This window comes from Cyrtonyx montezumae, unplaced genomic scaffold (genome assembly GCF_038088225.1).
Source record: "Cyrtonyx montezumae isolate F1298 unplaced genomic scaffold, pur_monq_1.0 scaffold_4, whole genome shotgun sequence".
Classification (NCBI taxonomy): Eukaryota; Metazoa; Chordata; class Aves; order Galliformes; family Odontophoridae; genus Cyrtonyx; species Cyrtonyx montezumae.
The window spans coordinates 25564150-25584316 of record NW_027072045.1 but is presented as its reverse complement, the minus strand read 5'-3'; the positions used below and the strand labels follow the sequence as shown (position 1 = coordinate 25584316).

At 44.6% G+C, this 20167-nt stretch overlaps 1 protein-coding gene across 1 annotated transcript in view; it reads left to right on the top strand.

Annotated features, from left to right (window-relative positions):
* Nucleotides 1-20167, top strand: part of JMJD1C (jumonji domain containing 1C) — a 142580-nt gene that overhangs the window by 108703 nt on the left and 13710 nt on the right. The window contains exons 5-13 of the mRNA XM_065746835.1: nucleotides 3364-3488; nucleotides 4712-4855; nucleotides 4975-5164; nucleotides 5254-6920; nucleotides 9911-10083; nucleotides 11129-13338; nucleotides 15926-16127; nucleotides 17800-18014; nucleotides 18608-18760. Of these exons, the coding sequence (XP_065602907.1) occupies nucleotides 3364-3488; nucleotides 4712-4855; nucleotides 4975-5164; nucleotides 5254-6920; nucleotides 9911-10083; nucleotides 11129-13338; nucleotides 15926-16127; nucleotides 17800-18014; nucleotides 18608-18760 (5079 nt within the window). The remainder of the gene's footprint in view (nucleotides 1-3363; nucleotides 3489-4711; nucleotides 4856-4974; nucleotides 5165-5253; nucleotides 6921-9910; nucleotides 10084-11128; nucleotides 13339-15925; nucleotides 16128-17799; nucleotides 18015-18607; nucleotides 18761-20167) is intronic.

Here is a 20167-nt window from a genome sequence, read left to right as displayed (position 1 = left end):
GTAAATAGTAAATTGGTGGGTTAGTATTATGTATTTTGGTCTTTATCTTAACGTCACCAGATACAACATGAACTAATAATAGTCTGTTGATGAAATTTTCAGCCAAAACTGAGCTGGGAGGTGATGTGGAATCAAATTAGGGTTCTGTGAAAAGAAAACTAAAATCAAGCTTGTTTATCGTGTTTCACGAGAGTAACAATAAAAATACATCTATAGAAGTCTGTGTGTACACAGGTACAGAGACAGTAGTTGAGAAAAGCCCCAGCAAATGTCAGAATGGTTGTGTAGATGGAGCTGCCAACGCTTCATCCACAAAGCTCACTTAGATCCATTCCATCATTCCAGGAACTGACTTAGAATCATAATTTATCAAATGGATGCTTGGATGCTTTGAAGGGGCACCAGATCAGGAGTGTTATAGATGAAGAGATGAGACCAACGGGTGGCATCCTTGCAGACCAGTCTCCTTCATCTGCACAAATGTCAGTGACTCAGGAGGAGTTCCCTGGCAGTACTAGCTGCTGTCAGCCAGTCACGTCATTCTTCCTTTCTCCTCCCCTCCATTAGCTTTTTCTTTACCCTCTCTATTTCACCTTTTTCCTGTTTCCTGTGGCTTTAGCAAGGTTTTCACTCCTGCTTTATCCAAACCCATCTGTTAAGGTTGCTGCCATCCTCTACACCATTTTTAGGATTCGTCCTTTTCCTTATTCCCTGATGGTAAAGTCATCGTCTCATATCTATTGCTGTTAAAACCCTTCTTCTGGGATAAACAGTGGGGTTGGAGAAGAGCATTAAAATCTGGTTCTGAATGCCTGGGAGGAAGCATGCCAGTTTGAGGAGGGGTCAGTTAGTCAGAGCTGCTCCGTTACAAGAACTGAGCCAAGGAAAAAGCTGTCCCAGGTGACCTGTTCTTTGGGTGGCAGTCAGAGCAGCATGCCTCATAGTTTTGGCAGGGAAGTCATTTGTTCCTTGTTTAAGGCAAACAACTGCCAAACTTGGCTGCTTTGAAAGCTGTTGGGAAAAGTAAAACCAGCTCACGGAACTTATTCAGTGAAGTGGCTTTGATTTTTAACAGTTAAAATCTCAATTAAAATATATCTATTATTTTTCCATATCGGGTTTATTATCGCTTCAATCTCTGAGGCAGAATATATAGTAATTCTCTTGAAACGCTGAGAGTGCTTCAGCACTGGAGGTATTTCCTGATAGCACAGCTCATGCTGTTTCAAGAGCGTGTAGCTGAGCGTGGTTCGGGCAGGGGCTGCAGACAAAGGCAGGCTTTTCCTGTAATGGCTGCTTGGAGCTGGGCCGTCCAGTGTCGCGTAACTGCAGCTTCATCTTTCTCTTTCCTGGCACCCAGCAGCACAGAATAAACCACACTGTTTTTAAAAGGTGGAGAAAGTCTGTTTTGCAAGCAGATAGGGTAAAGGCTGGATGAATGACAGACACAGATGAGAGCAAGAAGTGTGAGGGAAGAAACTGGCACTGAGTCAGCACAGAAGAATGGGAGAGGAGCTGGAAACTGATGGAGAAGGGTGGATAGAGCTTGTAAACTGAGAAGACTGGGAAAGGATTTGGAAGCCAGCAATCGGGAATCGTAAATGCTAAAATGAGGCAAGAAGCTGGGGAGGGAGGAGAGTCTGGATCTGGTTAAGCAAGACACTGAGACTGGAAATCTTCGTGCAGTTAACAGTAGGATGGAAAAGAAGGGAGAGTTGGAGTAGGAAAGTAGGAGTGGAGCGTTGCACAAAAAGACACTGGCAGAGCTGTGGGATGGCTGGGAAGGGTTTGAGACACAGAGAATGTGGTTGATGAAGGCAGAAGTGTGGGAGCTGAGCTCGAGGCGTTTGGCAGGGGCGTTTGGAGTAGGGACTGGAGAGAAGCCATCGGGAATTGTGTCCCCATGGGAAGCCGGTCTGGTCCGAGACCAGGAATGTGGGACTTTTCTTGCTCTTCTGCCTCTCTGCGTGTCTGTGCCAGGCAGTGGCTGCCCTGGTGCTGCTGTGACCCTGGCTGTGCAGCTGGAAATGCACTGTGGGGATGAGCCTATTGCAGTGGCTAACATGGTTCAGTGGGACTCAAGTTCTCAGCGGTGCAGTGTGGATGTGGGTGAAAGAAGGGTGCCATTGCGCTGTGTTCCTGTTTTCTCAGCTGTTTGGAAACCTAGACAAGGTCATTCTGAGGTTCCAAGATAAAGCCCCTAGACCACTTGGAAATGTCTACATATTTTTTTCTACTCCTGTTCATCTCTTCAGTGTTAGCATTACAAGGTCTTTATGATCACTGTGTTTCTTGTGCAGAGAGTATATTGGACCCAGAAGTGAGAATATGGGTATGTTAGTAGAGAAAGCTGTCACCTGTCCTGTTTGTTACATTAAGCTTGCTTAATATGCTAGGCAGGGGCTAGAAAGACAGGGCAATCCTGTCCTCACCTGTGCTGCTGAACAACCGGGCACTCTTGGGTGAATCATTTAAGTTAGGCTTCCCAGCTTGACATTGACTGGTTTTACTTCAGTTCCTGTCTGCCTGACTTGGGGTCTGGTTGCAGAAGTAGCGTGAAGTGCTATGTAAAGACCGAGTGCCGTGGGACTTAGAGTCTTAATGGTCAAGTGAGACATTGAACATGAAGAAAACTGTTGAGCCTCAATTTCTGGGTCTTGAAACGAGCTATAAACTAAATATTCCTTATTTATTCCATTTTCCTCCCACCATCCCTGTGGGCTTTTGGAGATGAATGCAGCTCATCTTTCCAGAAGGTCAGCATGTGGGGTTTCTTCACAGTCACTGTATCTTAAAACAGGAGCAAAGTCTTCCTAGTGTGTGTATTTTTGAATGTTTTGTGGGGCCATAGCTGGGCTTGGATCGCCCAGCTGCCTTTTGACTGTTGTAATAGAGAGAAACTCTGTGGTCACTTATGGGAAAGACTTGGCAGATACAGAGCCTAAACACCAAGATCTAAGTGATTTTGCCAGCAAAGCATCTGGGCATGTGACTAGCCTGTTAAGTAGCTTTTGTATAACCTGCTGCTGCTGCTTTCTAGCCTTTCACATTACTCTTCTGTGGTTGCTATTTGTAGACAGGAATTTTCCCATCATTTGTCATTAAGATTGCAGAAAGATTTATCTAGATAACAAAATTGTATGTTGAAAACGTTGGTGTTAAAATGTACCATTTGCGTTTCAAATATCTCCTGAATAAAAGTAAAATCCACAGGCAGTGCTGTGTTGGAATTGTTGGTAGCTTGCTGTCTGTGTCATTAACATCATACATTTGCTATGAAGTTTAAAAAACAAGGAAAACCTGTTAATATCTTTTTTTTGCTGATTTGATCAATGGCTTTTTTTATTTCTTCCCTTTCTGAAGGTCCATACTCCTTAAATGGTTATAGGGTGAGAGTGTACAGACAGGATTCTGCCACCCAGTGGTTTACTGGGATCATTACTCATCATGATCTCTTCACCCGCACTATGGTTGTTATGAATGACCAGGTGAGTTTGACTCTGTGATGTTGGAAAACAATCTTTGAATCAGCTACACGTTCTGAGCTTTTCCATTTTTTTACAGTACTCTGAAAAGCACTGAGCAGTTTGCTCCCGTCAGGGCAACTATGTTACTTCCTCTGCTGAAAATTTAGCCTGACTCTGCACTGGACTGGCCATTCATGCCATCCTCAAGCTGAACGTTTGCACAATGATTTGATTAATTCCATCCCTACAGTTCTGCTTTTCTTCTGTTGTTGCTGTTTGACTAGCTAAGTCTTTGAAGTGAAGTGATCCAGTCTGGATCACTGAACTGGTCTTCCCTGTCAGCTCTGTTGAGAATTTCTTCTCTGTACGCTGAAATCTTTTAGTGCTCCAGTAACAATTAGCTCTTTTAAGCAATTGTAGTATCCACATTCCACAATGTAGTGAATAAAGCCTTTACTGTGGTACATGTACTGTGGTGGGTTGTGTTCCTGAAGTTGACATTACAAAAAAGAAGTAATGGTGGTGTTTTTAGTGGCAGTAACAAATGGTGTTTCAGGAGACCAGAGTAATGATTCAGCATTAATATAGCAAATGACCCATCTGCCTTGAAATGACTGACTAAATCATGTGTGACAATACAAATTTAAGACTAGTCTGATGCTTGAGTCTATTCTTTCATTTGCTCTGATGATTTTCACTGAATATAATCGTTTCCCTTTGCAGCACATTGGTTAAAGATGTGTAGAGTGCTTCTTTTTGAAATATTCTCTCTTACTAGTGAGCGTTCTTCCCTATAGTTGTTGTGCTACTTTTCCTTCAGAAGTTTTACTTCTGTTGGAAGCAGTATTGTAGTGTGTTTCTGCAGCAAATGTCACAGAGTATTTGTTCATTTTACGTGCTACTTAAGGATTACCCACAATGAAGATCTCAGTAGCTTTTAATTTCAAATTTGGAGGTAAATATAAAGAGTAAAGTGGTGGCATTTGGAAAGAAAAATAAAAGAGAGGAAAAAAAAGCTATCTTTAAAGTAAAATTGGAGTATATATTTGCTTTATTTGTACTCTATTCCCAATGTTTGACTTTGTATGTCAGTTGTACTTGTCAATATTAAGTAGGCTTTGCTCTACTTTACCTTTAGCACACAACATAGACTGGTGAACACTGATACAGGAAATGTAGATTGGACAGTGCCTGAGCCTCTGCTGATTACTTATTTTCCTCTTTTTTTTCCTCTCAATAACTAGGTATTAGAACCTCAGAATGTTGATCCTTCTATGGTTCAGATGACTTTTCTAGATGACGTTGTTCACTCTTTGTTGAAAGGTGAAAATATTGGCATCACTTCACGCCGGCGGTCTCGTTCCAACCAGAACAGCAACACAGTTCACGTAGATACATTTACCTTTTTTATCTAAATATTCTTGTATATAGTGAATACTAAAAATATATGTTAAGAGTTGCAGATGAAAATTGTGTTTAAGTATGTTAATCACGAAATCATTTTTAGGGTCATTATACGCGTGCGCAAGCAAATAGTCCCAGACCAGCAATGAATTCCCAAACTGCGCCAAAACAGAATTCTCACCAGCACCAGCAGCAGAGGAATACTAGGCCAAATAAGAGGAAAGGTTCTGATAGCAGCATGCCTGATGAAGAGAAGGTGAAAGAGGAAAGATTTGATTATATAGGTCGAGGAGGTAAGAATGGTAATGGGAAAGGGAGGGAGAGCATCTTATGAAGGTGCTAGACTGAAACTGTGATAAATAATGTATGTGCTATTTTGCAGAAAACCCCAAAAACAAAAATAAACACTTCCTCAGTAAAAGAAGAAAACCCGAAGAGGATGAGAAGAAATTAAATATGAAGAGACTGCGGACAGACAATATCTCAGATTACTCTGAGAGCAGTGACTCAGAAATCTCAAATAAAAGGTTAACAGATTCATCCTCAGAGCAAAACTCGGAGAACGAGTTAAAAAGCAAGAACACTTCAAAGATAAATGGAGAAGAAGGAAAATCTCAAACTGCTGAGAGAGTAGAACAGACACTAACAGACAGGCGGTCTCCATGGGATGAAGTACAGGAGGATAAAAAACGTGAAGAGGCAGAAAGGCTGAAGTCATCACTCTTAGATCAGCAGGAAAAGCCTTCGCTCCATGCAGCAGAGCAGCCGACACCTTATGAGCAGAATTCCAAGGATGCACACATTCAAGAGTGCAACGCAGAAAAACATAGCACTGCAGAATTAATAAATGAGCAGTTTGTACTCAAACCTCCTACTCCAAAGAGCATTATTGATAAAACTAATAAAAACAACTCTGAAAAGGAGAGCCAGGAGAATGCTGCAAGTACCTTTGGATTGCAAACGGTTCAGAAAATAGAATCTCACAGCAGTGATTTAAAACAGCAGTTTGCAAATGCAAATTTCCTTGAAGCGCGAAAGCAGGAAGCTGATCCAAGTTGGGTTAGCTGTGTTGTAAACAAAATGGATTTGATACAACCTGGTGTCGTGAAAGCACTACCAGTAAATGAACATTTAAATCCCGAGAAAGAAAAAGTGCAGTATGGCTCATTTATGTCTTCGTTAAATGTAGTGGAAGACAGTAAACTGCGTAAACAAAGTCCAGTCCCTGATTCTGTGAAGTCAAAGCCTAGCGCTTCAGTTGATCATCCTAAAACAAAGTCACCTGATGTTAAGCCTAAATTCACCCCATCTTCTGATACTGTGAAGTCTAAGGTTAGTTCCCAAAACAGCCACGCTCCTGGATTAACAAGGTCAGCCAATAAAACAGATCATGATTTGCCTAGGTCTAGTTTTCATCCAGTTCCAGCTAGAGTTAGTGCTCTAGAAGCTACTAAAAGTCCTCTTATCATTGACAAGAACGAACATTTCACAGTGTACAGGGACCCCACTCTGATTGGACAAGAAACAGGAACTAATCACATTTCACCTTTTTTGCATCAGCATAATTATCCTCTGCATTCCTCATCTCACCGAACCTGTTTAAATCCAAATGCTCATCATCCTGCATTAACTGGTTCACCCCATCTGCTGCCCGGGTCTTCAACTCAGACCCCCTTGTCTGCTATTAACACTCACCCCCTTAGTACCGCCCCTCACCATTCCGTTCATCACCCTCATCTACTTCCTGCAGTGTTGCCCGGAGTGCCTGCTGCCTCCTTGCTGGGTGGCCACCCGCGACTAGAGACTGCTCATGCTAGCAGCCTAAGCCATTTGGCATTAGCGCACCAGCAGCAGCAACAGATGTTACAACACCAGTCTCCACATCTTCTCGGACAAGCTCATCCTTCTGCTTCCTATAATCAGCTAGGGCTTTATCCAATTATTTGGCAGTATCCAAACGGAACACATGCTTACTCAGGACTTGGCCTGCCCTCCTCGAAATGGGTCCACCCAGAAACTCCTGTTAACGCGGAGGCTTCCTTGAGAAGGGTAAGTCGTGCTGATTTCTTAAGTGTGCACTTAGCTGAGGCTGGTGTCTGCCAGTGGTGGTTTCCTAGGTGCAGGCACAGTAGTTTGAGTCATGCCGAGTGTGTCACTGAGTATGCAGCGAGGGCGGTGTTTTTGTGCAGATGGAGAACTAGAAATGGAAATCCACCGTTGTTTCACCGTGGATGGGAGTAGGGAGTTCTTCCAAACCTTAATTTCTTCAGTGTTGTAAAGTAAGGTGGAATGTTCGATTTTAGTGAATCCCAGAGTGAGGTTGGCCAGCGAGTCTGGGACCTTACATCCACAGGGTGAATGCTTCCTAACCTAAACCACGGAAGCCATTGGGTGAGGTATGCACTAGAGGAGGTACAGCAGTTGTCTGCACGGTGGAATGTTGTGTGTGCGTGTACTAGGAGGCGGAGAATGGCTGGGACTGAGGGAGTCCTAAATCCAGTGGGGGGGGGGGGATCTGAAGAGAAACACCATGTAGCATTAGTAAATTTTTCGTAACCGAATACTCATTTCTCTAGTGCTTCACATCTGCCTACATGCCTTCTCTCGGCACCTCCTTTTCTCCCCCTCTGTTCCTGTTTGCCTTCTCAACTGCTTTCTTCTTCTCTGTATTCAGATCAGGGGGATGCCTCTGTCTCTGCATTATGTGTAACCACTGAAGCCTCAGGAAAAATCAGTTGTTTTCAGCCCAGTGCTGTGGTGCTGGTTGGCAGGCAGATGCTGCAATTACTGGAGAAGTTTTCTCAGTTCCTGCAGGCTTAGGATACAGCACACTCCTTGCAGGCACCTTATAGGAGCAGTGTAAGATGAAGCATGTGTAGCACAGACAAGCTTGGGAGAGCTTTACTGCCAGCTTTGCTCAAACTGAGCATGTGCGTACTGATTTTCGAGGCTTCCAACTTGGCCTAATTTGGGCAGGTTTTCACGGGGACCACAAAAGGCATGTCGCTGACAGTGGTCCTTGTGCCAAATTGTAAGCCTTTGCGTCAGAGCTTGGAGTTTCTGAATGGTTATAAAGATTGTTTTCATCATGTGGAAGGCTATTCTTCCCCAGCCTCATTCTTGAGTAAAGCCAAACCATTGTGGCTGAGTCTTTCCCAAACATTCAGTTTGAGTTGGCCTTGTAATACAGTCAGTTTGATCTAAGCTGCGATAAAGTCAAATGCAGCAGCTTTAAGAGAAAACTATAGGTGGATTTATCTCTTCATGTTGCTACTTGCTCCACCCTGTACTGAAGTCCATTTTGACGAATGTATGATAGGCTCTGTTTTCACTTTGGCTTCCTGAAGTATGCAGCCGTGCATACCAAGGCACGTAGCTTTTTAATTATGTTGATATGTGGCAATTGTCTTGTGGTGACTTGTCTTCTGGCTCTGGCACTGCTTTTTTAAATATGTCTTAGAACCCCACAATGGGCGTTTCCAGAAAGAGTTTGCATGGGTGCCGTGAAGGGAGAAGGGGATCTGTATTTTCCAGCTAGAGTAGTAGCAGCAGCTATCCTCAGTGTGGGGCGAGCTGTGCTGCAAAAGGAAGCAGCCCCCCAGTCCACCCTCTCCCCCCCCAGCAGCCGTAGGTACTAGGGCTGACCCACAGCTGGTTGCAGGTGGAACTGTGAGGCTGTTTGGGCAATGCTTGGTGCTCAGGCAGGTGTTCCCCAACTTCTCTAGGGAGAAGGTGGTGGGTCTCTGCGTAATACCATAATACAGCTTAGAGGCTATTTGTGGGAACTTGCCGCAGCGTGGGAGCAAACTGACCCAACAAATGTGTGTGCTCAGACTCTTAGTGCAAAACCCAAGCGGTTGCTTTAAATATTCGAAAGTGTAGAAATGAGAACTTCAAAGCTGTAGCACCTGCAGATGTATTTTGTACTCTGTGTGTATCATGAGAGCTTTTTGCTGCCATTTACTGCAGCATTTCTCTTCCCGTAGTCACCAAGGCTGGGGAAGGGTAGAGGGATGTACTGGTGGGGAGCAAAGAAGGGAAGATGTGCTGGGCAGTTCCAGGAATGAAGGGTGGAACAGCACTGAAAGACTTCGGGGTGTGCGTGGAAGCTCTGCTTTCTGTCCCCATCCCTTCTTCCAGGCCTGTCCCTAGTACTTGTCCAGCATTCCCCAGCAGAGCCCTTGCCCTTTTTGCCCAGGCTGCAAGTCAGCACTTATTCTTCCCAAGAAGGCCTTGAACGCGAGAGGGGAAGGAGCCTGAGTAAAGCTCATGGTCCGCTCTGCAGAGCTGTTCCAACTTTCAGAAAAGATGCACAAGTAGAAGCTGGTTGGCACTGCCAGATCCTTAAGTGTTTAGGTATACAGTAGAAAATTGTGCATTCTTTGCAATTGCCATACTGCAAAGCGTGGCAGGTGTGTGCATTTATGATTTTAATAGTGTGCTGATTATGAAATTATGCTGTATAAAAAATATGTGGCAACATAAAGCAGATTAATTGCAATTATCATACTTAATCATCTGGGGGCTGGGGGAGGGAAGGAGAGGAATGAACCAGAAAAAGAGATGCTTGAATTGTTTGAGACTTGTTCTGTAGTTGAAGTTGTTTTCCAGAATCCTTATTTGTCCTTCAGAAGTACTCTGAAAGATACTGAGCACCTCGTGGTTGTCTTATTAGTAATGGAAGTTAAGTGCTGTCAGACTGTCAGTGGTTTGGTGATTTTGAGGAAGGAACTTGAGGTGCTGTTCTGTAAATTAACAATTCCTGCTGAATACTTAAATACAAACTGTTCTGGGAATGCTTCTGATATAGGCAAATTATTTTATATGCTGGAAGTCTATGGGGAGGTATAATCAGATGTTCCAGTTGATCACAGAGTGTTGTAAAATGTTAAATTTGATTTACTGAATTTGATTTGATGCTGAAATAAATGATTTCACTCTGCTCAGTGATAGGACTGGACACAGTACCTCCTGTGGTACTGTGCTGAAGATTCTGTGATTTCCTTGAAATCTGACTTGTTCTCTGTTGCTGTTAACAGAATACTCCCAGCCCGTGGTTACACCAGCCCACCCCTGTGACCTCAGCTGACAGCCTTGGATTGCTGAGTCACATTCCTGTGCGACCGTCCAGTGCAGAGCCCCTTCGGCCTCTCAAATTGGCGACGCATTCTAGCCCGCCGTTGTCCAAAAGCATGGTAGAGCATCACAAAGAGTAAGTTTGCTGTTGTCTAACTCCAGTGTCACAGCATGCCTGAGGGTGGCAGGGCCCTCTGGCTCTGGTCCCATCCTGCTTCAGCACGGACACCAGAGCACTGTGCCCTGGACCATGTCCAGGTGTCTTGTGAAGGTCTCCAAGGAGGAGGCTCCACAGCCTCTCCGGGCAGCCTGTGCAAGTGCTCTGGCATCTGCATAGCACAGAATTGATTTCTGGTGTTCAGAGGGAACCTCCTATGCTCCAGTTCTGCTCGCTGCCTCTTGTCACCTCTTAGAACCATAGAATTAACAAGGTTGGAAAAGACCTCTGAGATCACCCAGCCCAGCCATCCAACTATCACCAATGTTTTCCACTGAACCACATCCCTCAGTACAACATTTAAATGTTTCTTGAGCGCTTCCAGGGTTGATGACTCAGCCACCTCCCTGGGCAGCCTGTTCCAGCTCCTTACCAATCTTTTGGAGAAGAAATTTTTCATAACATCTGACCTGAATCTCCCCTGGTGCCACTTGAGACCATTCCCTCTAGTCCTGTCGCTAGCTACATGGGAGAAGATTCCAACCCCCACCTCACCACAGTTTCTTGCCACGAGGCACCACAGAGAAGTGCCAGGCTCCATTGTCTTTGCCCTCTCCCTTCTGCTCTTTATAGCCATTGAAAAGATTCTCTCCAGGGCCGCCTCTTCTCCAGGCTGAACAGTCCCCATTCTGTGCATGGTGTAAATAGAGCACAGAACAGGAGGGTACATTTCAGCAGCTGACGTTGTCTTCTAGGTTTGTTTTAGTTAGTTAGCAAATGTGGATGCCTGTGATAGGGAAAAGTTTTTCAGCGCGCTGCAAAATAGACTCTGCCCTGTTGACTTTTAATGGTATTTGAGTTCCTGAGTCATTTGAAGATTTTTGAAAGCTGTGTCTAATATAAAGAAAAGTTTATTTTTTTGTTAATAGATAACTTTGTTCAGAGTACGGGAAGAAAAGTTTCCTGTTCAGCTTGTTGTGATACTTTCAGACTAAACTGTGTCCGTGTGACCTTTTTCAAACAGAGAACTGGAGAGGAAAGCATTCATTGAACCTTTACGTTCTGCTACAAGTGCGCCAATAAAGACAGAGCTGGAGCCGAGCAGGACACAGGCAGCGAAGGAGAGCCACGTGCACAGACATTTTGCAGATCCAGTGCTGAACCAGCTGCCAAGGCCGCCACAGGAGACAGGGGAGCGACTGAGCAAATACAAAGAAGAACACAGACGGATACTCCAAGAAAGTATTGAAGTCGCTCCTTATACAGCAAAAATAAAGGCTCTGGAGGGAGAGAGAGAGAACTATTCCAGGGTTGCATCCTTATCTTCGAGTCCCAAAAGCCATTCAGTGAAGTATGACAAAGATGCAGAACGCTCCATGTCAGAACTGTACAAAATGAAGCATTCGGTTCCACAGAGTTTGCCACAGAGTAACTATTTCACCACCTTGTCTAATAGTGTGGTGAATGAACCACCAAGGTCTTACCCATCCAAGGAGGCTTCAGGTGCATATGTTGATAAGCAAACTAATTGTCCTTCAACGGCAGCCAATCCCCAGTCCCTTCCGTCTTACATTTCTTCTCTCTCAAAGCCTCCCCCTTTAATTAAGCACCAACCTGAGAGCGAGGGCTCTGTGAGCAAGGTACCTGAGCAGCTTTCACAGTCGGTGCAGTCTCACTCGGTTGGTTCTTTTAGAAGTGACAGTAGGAGCCCGACTCAGTTGTCAGTCTCATCTTCAAACGCACTCCGAAGCATGCCTGCCTTGCACAGAGCGCCTGTGTTTCACCCCCCTGTGCACCAGAACCTGGAGAAGAAGGAAAGCAGCTACAGCAGCCTTTCACCTCCCACTCTGACCCCGGTTCAGCCTGTTAATGCTGGGGCTGGTAAGATACAGGAACTGCAGAAGCCACCAACTTTAGTACCTGAACCTAAGGAAGCTCAGACTGTTTACAAGGGCTCTTCTGAACAAAATTTATCAGAAGCGTGGAAGTCTAACAACTCTGCTGCTAATGAGAAAGTGGACTGGCATGTCGAGAGAGTGAGTGGAAAGTCACAGTCCGCCACAGCATCTGTTATAGTGCGTCCTCCTTCTAGCACGAAATACGAGAGCGTAGCAGCAGCGCAGCCGGCTTCCAAAGAGCGAGTCAGTGAGAGATGTTCAGCTGTGACAAATCAAGCAGATTGCCTGAAAACAGCGGAAGCCAGGGAGACTGGAAGAGTCATTCTGCCAAATATGAACTCAGACAGTGCTCGCACACAGTATGAAAAGAAATTTCCAGCTGTCTCGCAAGGCACAGTCGTTCGTTCTGTCACCCCTACCACAGCTATGATCTGCAGTACCAAAATGGACGTGAGCACGTCGGCGGCCACAACTACCAGTGCATCGAGCCGGGGCAGCTCGGAAGTGACTTCCTCGTTGTCAAGCACAGCCCTGGCCTGCACGCCACTGGAGAGCGCCGGCTCTCGAGCCACAGCTCAGCCGGCAGCAGCGGCCCAGGAGCGCAAGGGCAGCACTCCAGCACCAGCTGCACCCGCCCCTGGCAAGGCAGGCAGCTCTGCACAGCCCGGCCCGGGCTTCTCCACCTCATCTGACTTTGTCCATTTGAAAAAGCACAAGGCAGCGTTGGCTGCAGCTCAGTTTAAAAGTAGTAACCCCGGTGAGACTGAGTCCAGCGCTGTGAAAAATCAGACATTTTCAACCTCTCTCTCCCTAGACAGTGCTATCGTTTGTAATACAATAAACAAAGCAAACTCTGTAGGCAGTGGGCAGACTTCCCAGGCGAGTCAGCCAAACTACCACACTAAACTGAAAAAGGCTTGGCTGACGAGGCATTCAGAGGAGGATAAAAACACTAATAAAAAAGAGAATTCAGGGAACAGTGTTTCAGAAATTATTAAGCCATGTACTGTCAATTTAATAGCTTCTACATCAAATGATTTGCAAAATAACATAGATAGTAAAATCTTGGCAGATAAGTTTGTGAAGGAAGATAAGCACCCTAGGAGAAAAGCAAAACGGACTTATGAGTCTGGCTCCGAAAGCGGAGACTCTGATGAAAGCGAGAGCAAGTCAGAGCAAAGGACTAAGCGCCAGCCCAAGCCAACCTACAAAAAGAAACAGAACGATTTGCAGAGGAAAAAGGGTGATGCGGAGGAAGAAGTCAAACCAAATGGTGTTCTTAGTAGGAGTGCCAAAGAAAAAAGCAAGCTGAAGTTGCAGAGCGGCAGTAACAGCAGTGGTGAGTACATTCATCTGATCTGGGAAAGACAAATGCGCGTGAACTCTGGTGTTGGTAATCCTGGAGGGTTTCTGCGTGACGCAGTGAGTGTGCTTGTGAAAGAGCACAGACCCAGATCGATCAGGCTCGGGGCCCTTGGAAATAGCCTGGTTTGAGAAGTTCATCTCTTCATTGATTTGTGTACAAACTGGTTCTTGGCCTAAAAATAAGCAGTAAACAAACTGGTTTATGCTGTCTGTCGTACTGGAACAGGCTGATGCATATGGTTAGTTATGCATCTTATACTGCTTTTTTTTTTGTGTGTGTAGAAGCTCTAGTGCATTTATTTTTAGAGCACTGCTGGAGGTGGAGGCTCTCTATTGTTGAACTTTAATTTGTCCTTTGATCAGAAAGCCGGGGGCAGTTCCTTGAGAGCCTGATGCCGCTCTGTCACGATTTGGTTAATCTAATGAAAGCTTTGAGTCCTTCAGCTCCTGACAAGAATGCATATTGATTGCATGGTACTAACATTCCTCTTGTTTAAGGAAATTTAGGGAAATGGGAATTTCAATTTATATGTAATGATGTTTCACATACCAGATTGTAACTAGATTTATCTCAAAAAGAGAAACTGGTCCGCCAGCAGGCGGGATTTTATTCAGAACATAACCCTGTTTTTATCCTAATTTATTCTTCTCTAAGCAGTATTCTTTTGTCTTCGTTCTGGTTGAGTATGAGAAAGTCTACAACTAAATTACTTTTTGCAAGAATTTTGAAGCACAGTTAGTAAGAAAATGAGCACTGCTCCATGTAATTACGTTCTCTGGCTTTTCATTGGCATGTATGTAAGTCCTCCTTGTATCTGAGAACACTTGATCCTTAAGTTGTACCCTGTCCTGGCAGTGTTGCAATCTGTCTGAGGTATTTTGGCTTGGGTCCAGTGATAGTATTAGTGTTGTTCTTGTTTTTCCTTCCAGCTAAAGGGGTGATCAAGAGAACACACCTTGTAAATGGCTCTAAGTCAGTCCTGGTTTCCCTTTTTTTTTGTTTTTTTTAAAGTGAACTGTAGACACACGTATGTGACATGTTAGGTCTGTATGACCTTTGTATTGTTGCAAAATACTTCTTTATGGCTTGTTGTAGAAAGGTTCATTAGACAACTTAAGGGAAGGCAGTGTCTTCTTGACTCAACTAGTGTTACACAACTAGGAAAGCAACATATGGTGATATATTGTGGAGTTGTTTCATGGAATTTGGGTCCAAAAATGGGTAGGAGCTTTGGGTGTTCTGCTATGTTGTCAGCAGCGCAGGCTGTATACCATACCTTAACACTGTGGCTCTATCCTATGGTAGCAGTTTTGTGGGCTTACGTACTTCTCCTGATACGTGGATAGACCCACAGTCCTTAGAGAACTGCTGCAGCATCAGGGGCTCGGTGGCAGTCGCCATGTGGGTGGTATCTGGATGCTGCTAGGGCTGAAAGCTGTGCGAGCTGTGTGCTAGCCAGAGCGCTGGGAGCACCAGGCTGCAAGGCTCCCTCCTGCAAAGCAGGAATGTTACAGTCCTGCAAGTGCTGGGGGCTGTCCAAGTGTCTGCCCGCAGAGCCTGGGGCCTGGCAGCTACCAGAGGACTCTCAGCATCTCTGCATCCAACGCAGAAAACGTCTTTCTTGGGCTAGCAAACTGGGCTTTGGCCTTTGACTTTCAAGTTTTAGTCCGGTTACTTTTGTGCTCCTCAGATGAGTCAGTGTTTTGTGGGCAGTGAACTGAGGCGTAGAGAGCCTGTCACCTGCAGCCTTAGTACACAAAGTCTGTGGCAAAATACTGATCTGAACCTGGGTACCAAGTTCAAAGTCAGCACCCTCATCTCTGCCATCGGCCGTTGGATCTATGTTCGCAGGACGTGAACTTTCAGGAGCGGTGGTAGATTGAATGAGAGATAGTGCTATCTGTCTGCAGGTGGAAACCGGTGCCACTTAGAGAAGTCATTAAATTGAAAGCCTGGTTAAATAACAACAGGGTTCAGTTTCGAAATGCCTGTGTGAGAATTGCACATATTGCTCAACTGAGTGTCAGATGGGCTGCTCTGTTCAAACATAGGACGTTACTTCTTGGTTTCCTGCAGCCAGCGTGTGAGGGAAAGCAAATGGATTCTGAGCTTCCTTATGCTTTACCCTGGGCTTGGGTGAGCTCTGTGGGATTAGAACTGCTCTTCTGGGATTCTCAGCACAGCAAATCTGAAGGTGCAAGGTTTCTTAGTTTTCTAACACTTTCATTCCCTGAGTTGTTGCCTTGCACGCATTTCCACGTGAAACGCAATTTAAACCTTTCTTGAAGTGCTGCGTTACTTAGGGATTTTTGAGAGGGAGATTCTGAAAATGGCTTTAGGTGGAATACTTGGAGAATGGCACATGTAACATAAAAGAGGGCAGTGTGTGTACATTTTTAGGCTTCGGTGCTGTCAGGAGGGAAAATGACTGCCTTGGAGAAGTGTGTTACGAATGTCAGAGAGGCACATGCAGTAGTGCAGAGTGCTGGCTGGTCTGGGTAGGCCCTGAGGACAAGGGCTGCCGGTGCCCCGTCTGAAACCCCTCTCACTTTTGCAGCTGGAATACCTCGCTCGGTGTTAAAAGACTGGCGCAAAGTGAAGAAGCTGAAGCAGACAGGAGAGTCCTTCTTGCAGGATGATTCTTGCTCCGAAATAGGACCAAATTTGCAAAAATGCAGAGAATGCAGGTTAATCAGAAGCAAGAAGGGTGAAGAACCAACTCACTCACCCGTGTTCTGTAGATTTTACTACTTCCGACGGTAAGTGCGGCTGTTTCCTGATCTCTGGTGTTCATAACTTCTAAAACCAGTGCTGACAAAGGGCTTGCGTGCTTTAAAGATTGTCTGTTTTTATTATGCTTCACTTTGCCTGATAAAAGACACGGTATTTACGTGTGTGTCTTGCTTCTTTTCCACACTGACTATGCTTTTATTTGAAGGTTCTGCAGCAGGCATGAGAACGGCTGCCCGGTGCACCTTAGGCAGGCAAAAGATAGAGCGCATCACCATCACACAGGTGTCTGACATCTGCAGTGGGGATTTCCAAAGGCAGCCCTCAGTCACTCCGGGCAAGCTGTACAACCGCAGAGTTGTGCTCATTCATAATGGTTCTTGTGCCAGTAGGTGGTGGGAATGCTGCTTGAGGTTTTATGGGAGTTTTTTGAGGACAGAGGAGTTGTGCCCTCCCTTTTCCCAATTCTGGCAAACCAGGGGGCCTCACAGACCATGAGGAATGCAGCATAGCATGCATGGCACAGCAGCACAACTGTCAGCACGGATCTAAACGGCATTAATTCGGATGTGGGCCCTGCTGGTGATACAGATCCAACATGTGTTGGAAAGGACATTGCTGCTCCCCAGATGGAGCTGAATTTTTGGAACATAGCTTTAGTTAGAAGAGTCAGTAGTCCTGAAAGGGTTTGCTTTAAGATTGGATTCAGAATACGCTGGCATAAGAAAATTTGCTTCCCAGTGTGGCAGTGATAGGCTGTGAGCTGCTTCTCTGGCGTGAGAGAGACAACATCTGTAATAAAGCTTTGCCAATGTTTTCAAGCACTGTCATGGAATTTAAAGTACAAATGTTTTGAATTTAATGTGGTTTATTTTACAGCCTTTTAATTATTTTCATTGTTTAGATAGTAGGAATTGAATTGTAAATGAGGCTTTCTCTGCTGTTGGTAGTCATTGTAACTGAAAACTCATCTTTCCTTCTATGCATATCTGAATGTCATGTTCTTTGTGCTTCTGAAGTTGGGACTGTTTTACTGACGTGACTGTGGTATTCCTTAAGCATTATTATAATCACATATGTATGGTGAATTATGTGAGTAACTTGTAAGAGTGCTTAAAATGGGCTGAATGTAGGCATGGATGTAGAATGGTGTCAAGTAAGATTTCAGGAAAACCTTTAGTTATTTTAATGGTGAGAAATTAGCTGATAGGAAAATATGATCTTGTATTGGTGATTTATTCTGCCTAGATAGATTTGAGTGTAGTGTTCTAACTCCTACTGCCTGAGGTTGAGAGCAGCAGGATTGGAAGAGCTGTGAAATACGAGTCAGTGAGTGAGTGCTGTCACAGATGCTGTGGAAGTTAAAGGCAAGGAGTAGGTGGACCCACGCTTCAGCCGAACAAAAAAGACAAGTTTTCCATCTGCAATTTTAGAGCAGTAATAAATGGTACGGAGAGAGAATGAATAGTAAACTGAGTCCAGTAAATTGGCTGCCTAAAAAGTTTTGTATCTCCTTACTGTTTGTTTTAAAACCTTTTTTGGTGGCAAAATTTATTTTCAAAGTGGGAAATGTGACAGGATGCTAAAACAGTTAGAGAACGTTTACTTGTTTAAGATGTGAGCAGTAAGGTAAAGTAATAAGTAAACTGAGCCACAGAATGTAATGACACGTGCAGTTAAACTGTTTGTTTTCATTTGTAGGTTATCTTTCAGTAAAAACGGAGTGGTTAGGATAGATGGTTTCTCCTCTCCTGATCAATATGATGATGAGGCTCTGAGTTTATGGACACATGAAAACTACGAAGATGATGAACTGGACCTAGAAACTTGTAAATATATTTTAGATATCATAGGGGACAAGTTTTGTCAGTTGGTAACATCGGAGAAGACAGCCATGTCCTGGGTGAAAAAAGATGGTAAGGAACTCTCTGATTCTTTGTTCTGAGTTCTACAGAAGCATTTGTGTTTACCATGACCTGCTGCCTCCTTCCCAGCAGCTTGCTTGGTGTGCGTGGGGAAGGGCCAGGAGCCTTCCTCAGCGGGCTGTGGGGCTGCAGGGAGGATGTCCTGCAGTGCATGCCCCTGCCATGTGGGAGTGCAGGCACCTCCCTTCAGCATACACCTTGCCAGCTCAGCTCTCTTGAGATTAAATGTATCCTTCAGGCAGCAAGGTGAAATCCCAGGGAGTTAAAAGTGTGTGTTAAAGAAACTCTTCATCGTACTTGTGATGCACATGTGTTGAGTGGGGTTATTCTTTCTGTATTATTTTAGCCTTTGGTTTTGAATGCTGTAATCTCTTTGTAGTTATTGACACATGCCCTGATGGGGATGCTGTGTGATGCAGCTAAGGGAATAAGTGTTGGTGGCCTGTTCATGACAGATTGCTTTCCTCCTCTATGCCTGGTTACATCTGAGGGGAAAATCACGAATGCTTCATTTATTAAGACCGTTCATTCTGTGCTTTGCATTTAAATTTCAGTCCTTTTATTCTGCTTATTTTGTATTTCAGCCAAAATTGCATGGAAGAGAGCAGTGAGAGGAGTCCGTGAGATGTGTGATGCATGTGAAGCCACATTATTTAACATTCACTGGGTCTGCCAAAAATGTGGATTTGTGGTCTGCCTAGATTGTTACAAGGCGAAGGAAAGAAAAAGTTCTAGAGGTCAGTTCTTTATGAACTGGAGTATTGTATATGCTGTTTATTCTCATTTGTTACAGAGCTGCTGATCCATTAAGTGTAGCTGACTTTCTGTAAAGCATTAAGTTAGTTCTTCTGTGTTTTGGTGTCTATTAAATCTTTTGCCTCTTTTTTTCTTTTTCGGGAAGTAAATGTAGTATCATCGTTCGGGAGGCAGCTGATGAGGGGCTGCTTCAGGTCTTCTTCCACTTTGTCTTGTGAGCGTTGTCTTGGATTGCTCGTGCCTGCCCCTCAAGGATGAATCTTGTTCTCCTGCTGCAAGACTGACTCTCCGCCTCCCTGTTGCATGATAGCTCCCTGCTGCTAGGGCTTGGTGTCAGTGCTTTCTGGAGTTTTCAGAAATATGTGGATGGTTGTACTGACTTAGCCTACTTTTTATTACCGAAAAGATAAGGCATCACAGGACTGACTGATTTCTGAGTGACCCAGCCTGGTTGCAGCTGAGATGGGGAAGGGCTTGGAAGATGGGTCTCTGGCCATCAAGTCTGCCGTGACACGGCTGCTCGGGCTGGTTGTTTGAAGGCTGCCTTCCCTGGGTGGCAGGCATTGTGCCTGGCTCGGTCCTGTGGTGAAACGTTGTGCCAGGAAAAGATTCAAGTATAATGCTGTTTTGAAAAGCATTGCCATGTTTGGCATAGCAACATAGTGTCACATATGTGAAATGTTAGTAAAATAATGTGCAAATATTAGATGGCAAAACTTCAGTAAATTGAGAGATTCTCATCCACTCAGTCCTTGGCTGTCAACGAGGAGCCTCCAACACTGTGGTTAGAAGATGTTCTCTGAGATTTTCATGGAAGTTTCTGGGGAATGAATGTTGGTCTTTTCCAACACTGAGAACAGTCATTAATGCTTAAAGTATGGGAGGCTGCTCCAGCAGCTCTTAACTGGCTTAAGGCTGCGTGTGCACATGTGTGTGCATTTGTCTGGTGTGGCTTGGGAAATACTCCGAATATTATTTACCCTGGTGGGAACATGCAATCAGAGGCTTTTTATAGCGTGCATTAACCAGCCAGGAAAATGTTAGTAAAATGTCTTCAAAGTTTAAAGAAACACCAACCAGCATACAGAAGCAGGGTTGTCTTTCAGCAGGGAAGCCTTTCTCCTTGCTGCTCATCACAGGCAGAAGTATATCTTCCCTCTCTGTGGCTTTACTTCTCATGATACTGCTGGGTTCGTGTAGACCTTTACTTTGGCAACCTTACAAAGTTGAGAACCACCCACCCTTCTCTGTATAATACCACTTTATATTACACCATTTTTCCTGGAACTGGTAGTTGTTTTTACAGTTGCTAAATGTAACGGAGAATACACTAGTTTCCCACTGCTTCAGGCAGGAATGTCAGAGGTTCAAATGTTCAATATTTAGCT